At 66.3% G+C, this 5,390-nt stretch overlaps 1 protein-coding gene across 1 annotated transcript; it reads right to left on the reverse strand.

Moving 5' to 3' along the window:
- Positions 1–1,409: 1,409 nt before the first annotated feature.
- On the reverse strand, positions 1,410–4,889 carry ARC (activity regulated cytoskeleton associated protein). Its single transcript, XM_017511472.2, has 3 exons — positions 2,874–4,889; positions 2,500–2,644; positions 1,410–2,219 (listed from the first exon to the last, which is right to left on the reverse strand). The coding sequence occupies exon 1, from the start codon at positions 4,667–4,669 to the stop codon at positions 3,473–3,475; it is 1,197 nt and encodes a 398-aa protein (XP_017366961.1). The 5' UTR covers positions 4,670–4,889; the 3' UTR covers positions 1,410–2,219; positions 2,500–2,644; positions 2,874–3,472.
- Between the last annotated feature and the right edge of the window lie 501 nt (positions 4,890–5,390).

Raw genomic sequence — 5,390 nt, forward strand, 5'->3', positions numbered from 1 at the left:
TTTCAGGCAGCACCGTGGTGCCCAGCTTCCTGTTCCTGCCAATTTCCTCTCCCCATTCTTCTAGTGCCTTCGTTATTTAAAAGAAATGCAAGAGAAGAATAGGGTGGAGGCGGCCCCTTCACCGTGGAGGCCCTGCTCCAGCCCTGCGCCTGGGTGACGACATTTCCTGGCAGCAGGTGGCTCTCTGCTTGGTCTCCTGTTTCCTGCTCTCCCCGGCCCCTCGCTGCTGCAGGGGCAGTGAGCTCAGCGCCAGGACCCCGCAGGTGCAATACCTCTTGGGTGGGAGGGGCTGAGCTGGCACCACCCACCAGCTGCCCTCATGGCTTGGCCCAGGATCCCCAGGAGCAGAGCAACCCCACCGAAGGGGCGGGCCCTTCCAGCAGCAAATGGCCAGGGCAGCTGTGAGGTCGACCTGGCCAGGGTGCCTTCTCAGTCTCTCAATCAAACCCTAACAGAGGCATTGCCCGGAAGGTCTAGCACAGGGGCTTTCAGGAAGAGTGTCCTTGGGACCTGGGTGGGCCTGGTTCAGTCCCTTGAAAGGCCTTAAAAGCTGAGGCTTCCCTGATGGAGAAGAAATTTCACTCCAGGTGCCCGCTTCAGCCCACTCCCTGCAGTTCTGGCCTGCCCTGTAGATTGCCGACTGGCTTGGCAGCCCCTCCATTGAGTAAGAAAATTCCTTGCAATGAATTCCGTCTCCTGCCAGTCCTGCTTCTCACTGAACACTGATGGGTTGGGGCTGATCCCTGCTCCAGGCCATCTCTTCCTTCCCCTTGGAACTCACTGTCCCCCACAAAGGCAGGGGGGCTGACCTCCCGCAGGGCATCAAGTTACCCTTGTTTCCAAGTTCTTCAGCATCGATGTCGTCAGGATAGCATGCCCTGTTTTGCAGATGAGGAAACTGAGGCTCAGAGAGACCAAGTTCATGATCTGGCAGCCAGGAATGGCCAGGGTCTCCTCCCCGCCAGGGTCTGCACTGATCAGGTCTGCAGGGCGCCAGAGCCTGAGACGGCTGTGGGGCAAGCCCCAGCTGTAGTCCCCCTGCACCCAGCTGTACACCCCACGTGCCAGTAGGACTTAAAGAAGGGCAGGCCTCAGCCCAGCATGGACAGGGGCTCCCCCAGTCAGCAGTCACCCCCACTGATGGCCACCTCAGGCCCGGAGGTGGTGCTGAGCCAGGCCTAGTGGGCTGCGGGGGCTGCTACGTGGAGCCCCTAGGGTGCTTCCACTTGAGGACCCAGGACCCTGATGGAGGCTGCCCTGTTGGCTCTCCCCCAACCCCTGAGCCCCCAGAGACCTCTCACTACATCCCTGGGGTCTCTGGGGTCACTCTCTGGGCTGGGCGACCTGTGTCTGTAGCTCCACTCCTGCCCAGCCCAGGCACGTAGAAGAAAGCAACATGAACACTCCAAGAAGTTTCAGCATTTTATTAACAAAATCTTACAAAACGAGTCTGTCTTTGGGGTAAGGTGCACAGGGCCTGGACGGACATGTAAGGCCTGGTCTGTGTGGGGCACGGGGCAGGGCTGGCCACGCCCTTGTGAGGTTTCCAGGGTCTCCACAGGCTCCAGGGCTTCCCCAAAACCTGTGCCGGCCTGTGAGGGCTGGTTATGGCTTATGTGCAAAAATAAAATTTGTGGGGCTGACAGGGTGTGGGCTGAAGGCTTGTCAGAGTGGTCCGAGGGCTGGTTCCTCAGCGGACGAGGCGGACCATGAGCCCTGCCCAGCGCCTGCTCAGGCTGCAGGTGCTTGTGGCCCGCCCGCACCAGGGTGCTGGTGTCGGGGCAGGGCGGAAGGCCTGGAAGCGCCTCGGGAGCAAAGGCTTCCGGGATCACCTTCCTGCAGCTGGGCTCTGGGCTCACGGTTCCTGGCAGGAGTAGGGGCGGTGGGCCCAGCCTTGGGGCTCATGAAAGCCTCTGGCAGAGAGGATGGCCTGGCAGCGGGCGGGGTTTCCCTGCTGGGAGGGAGGCAGGACCCCGACTCCTGCTGCAGTGGCTCTGGGGCGGGCAGTTGGCGGCCAGCGGGGCGGGCTTATCGGCAGGCCCTGGCCCTCACGCTGGCGCTCAGGGCTAAGCTGGGCTCTTGCCCTCTGCCACAGCGACTCCTCTCTGTAGCCCCGCTCTGGGCTGTCCTGGAGCTTTGCCTCCCATGCAGGCAGCCTGCAGGGTGAGGGGTGGGTGGTGCCCAGCACAGCAGCAAAGACTTCCTGGGATCCTTGAGACCTGAAAGGAGAAGAGAGTGGGCGGTGAGGGGCCAGGTGGGTGGTGACGGGCCAGGCGGGCGGTGAGGGGCCAGGCAGGATGCAGGCTCCACAGGGAGGGTCTGGGGATGACGGAGGGCGCTGCTCTCCCAGGGCAGAAGCTGCCGACCCTGTCAGAGTCTCCCAGCTTGACCAAACACTGGGGAGTGGCCTGGGACCCGGGTGTCTGGGGTCTGGGGAGGAGCTCATTTGGCAGGGACAGCTGATGGTGGGGTCTGGGTGGGAGGGGGGCGCTCCGTTACCTGTTGTCACTCTCCTGGCTCCGAGGGTGCCGGCTGCTGCCTCAGCCGGATTTGAGGACTCAGCCCCTCTGGGACCCTCCGCCTGCCACGGCTGAGTCATGAGCTGAGCTCTGATTCTTCTCCAGGCGGGTGTGAATCACTGGAGCTGGGGGAGAGAAAGCGCGGGTCTATGTGAGAGCTGGCTCAGCAAACTGCCCCTGCCTCCCACCCGGCCCCCTCTCCCCGATGCCCCCTCCATGACACCACCCCCACCCCATCCCTTCTGCTAACTTGCTGGGGACCCCAGCTGGGTGGGCTCTCCTAGAAAACAGCCTCTGGGTCCCGCCAGCTCTCAGATGCCCCACGGTGGGTGGTGCCTTGGGGCAGGGGCTCACCTGTGGGGCCAGGAGGCACCAGGACATCAGGTCTGCTGCTGCTGCGTTTTTGACTTCCAGTCTCCCCTGGGAGGAGGGGGCCGCACTGCCCGAGGCTGGCCAGCTGCCCTGGGAGGCAGGAAGGGCGTCTGCTGGCTCTGGGGATGCCGGGAGAGGGTGGTGGCGCCGGAAGTCGAGGCTGCCTCAGCACTGGCTCTGCCCTAGCTCCTGCTATGGGGTGTCCCATGAGCTTGGTGGCCGCTGGCCCCTGCCATCCCGACACTTGGTTTTCTGGATGTTCAGAGGGCCTGGGCGTTGTAGCAGAATGAGGAAGCTGGGGTGTAGTGTGATGGCCTGAGTGTGTGGAGGGTGGGGTCCAGGCCGGGAAGACAGACAGAGGGAAGGTGCCGGGCGGAGCCCTGCAGGGGGGAGGGCTCTTTGCTGATGGGTGCGGTGCCCACATCTGGGTGACACGAGTAGGTGCAAGTCGGGCCGGAGCCCGAGGGGACACCCAGCTGGACCAGGGCTTCCCCTGCAGGAGTCAGCCCCAGCACAAAAGTCCTGGTGGGCAAAGCCACAGGCTGGATGTGGTGGGCAGGCTGGGGGCTCCAGGCTGCCCTCTACTCAGGCTGGGTCCGGTCACTGGCCACAGACTCGCTGTTGGGGGCGGGCGTGAGGGTCTCGGCCTCGTCCTCGGCAGGGACGTGGGGGCCGGGGCCGGCCGGCTCTGCCGCCTGTTCCAGGTCGTCCTGCACCTCCATTCCCCGCTGGATGAGCTGCTCTAGGGTCTTGGGCAGCGGGTGGCGCAGGAACCTCTTGAGCTTGGGCTGCAGGGTGCCCACCACATACTGGATGATCTCCTCCTCGTCCGCGTCCACATACAGCGTCTGGTACAGGTCACGCTTGCGCCACAGGAACTGGTCCAGCGGCTCGCCCTGCTTCTGGGGCAGGTCTAGCTCGCGCTGGATGGCCTCCCGGGACAGCGTGCCCTCGCTGTACTGCAGAAATTCCTTCTTGAACTCCACCCAGTTCTTCACCGAGCCCTGCTTGAACTCCCACCACTTCTTGGCCGGCCCATTCATGTGGTTCTGGATCTGGGACAGCCAGTACTCCTCAGAGCCGCCCACCTGCCGCAGGTACTCCTCCAGGTGGCTCAGGAACTCCCGGGGGTCCTCGAAGATCTGCGTGTCCACGCCGGGGCTGGGCTGCCCGTCCTCGCCGGGGACCCACGCCTGGTACTGCTGGGCCTCGGCGGGCTCCTGGCCAGGCAGCTCACCAGTGGCCGGGGGTGGGGTGATGGCGTAGGGGCTGACGGTGTAGTCGTAGCCGTCCGCCTCCTGGCCGTAGCTCTCGGGACCCCCCACGCCCACGGAGACAGTGTGGCGGGCCGGCTCGCTGCCCACCGGGTACTTGCCTCCCATGGACTCCAGGCGGTCGGCCCAGCGCTCCAGGCGGTAGAACACCTCGCGCCACACGTGCATCTCGCGCTTGACCCAGCGCTCCAGGTTGGCGATGGTCTCCTGGCAGCGGCACAGGCAGGCCTTGATGGACTTCTTCCAGCGCTGCGAGTCGCCCGTGGGCACGTAGCCGTCCAGGTTGCTCTCCAGCTTGCCCACCGAGCGGTGCAGCCCCTTCAGCTCGCGCTCCACCTGCTTGGTCACCTCGGTCAGCAGGTGCCGGTGCGTCCGCCGCACGTGCTCCAGCATCTCCGCCCGGCACTTCCCGATCTGCAGGATCACGTTGGGCTTGGCCGCCGGCCCGCCCCGCGGCCCGGGGTAGGCGTGGAGCCCGCCGCTGGTCCGGTGGTCCAGCTCCATCTGCGCGCAGAGGCCAGCGCTCGCACGGGCGGCAAACTCGTCGGGGCGGACGGGGTGGGGGGCGCTGGGTCCGGCGGCGGAGCCCGGTGGCCTGGGTCCCGTGCGGAGCTGCGGGGAGCGCCTGACTGTCTCTGCGGGCCGGCGACAGGGCTGGGGAAGCGCGCCCGGAGAGGCAGGTCCCGCTCGGCTGCGGCGGACGGAGGACGCTGCGCCCGAGCTCTGCGCTGAGCCCCGGCCGCAGGCCCTTTATGCCGCCAGCGCGGCCCGTGGGCGGCCGGCTCGCCGAGCCCCGTTTCTCATTGGCTCCGCCGCAGGCTCCCCGCCAGCGCCCCGCCCGCGCCCCTGCAGGCCCCGCCCCGCGCCCACTCGGCTCCGGGCGGCGGAGGGACTGGAGGGCCCACCCCCTGCACACTCCGCAGGGCCGGGATGACTAATCCCTGGGCTCCGCACCTCCCACCCCAGGTGGAGGGGCTCACTTAGCCTGCGGGGACCGGAGGGGCTGAGCGGGGCACTGGGAGCCCCTTCCACACCCCTCCCAGCGCCTGGCAGGCTGTCAGAGGCTGCCTCCCTCCCGGGGTCGCAAGGTGGGTTTCCTCCTCTCCACTCGCCGCTCTCTCTTGGGGGTCCGGAGGGGGTTGCGCTGGCCACTGCTCTCCTGGGCCCTCACTGCCCCTGCCCCTGCCCCTGACTGCCCAGCTGTGCGGGGTGTGCAGCTCAGCCC

This window comes from Cebus imitator, unplaced genomic scaffold (assembly GCF_001604975.1).
Source record: "Cebus imitator isolate Cc_AM_T3 unplaced genomic scaffold, Cebus_imitator-1.0 Scaffold449, whole genome shotgun sequence".
Lineage (NCBI taxonomy): Eukaryota > Metazoa > Chordata > Mammalia > Primates > Cebidae > Cebus > Cebus imitator.

Excerpts from the sequence above, each read along its gene's own strand:
- ARC (XM_017511472.2), bottom strand. The coding sequence starts at position 4,669 with ATGGAGCTGGACCACCGGACCAGCGGCGGGCTCCACGCCTACCCCGGG.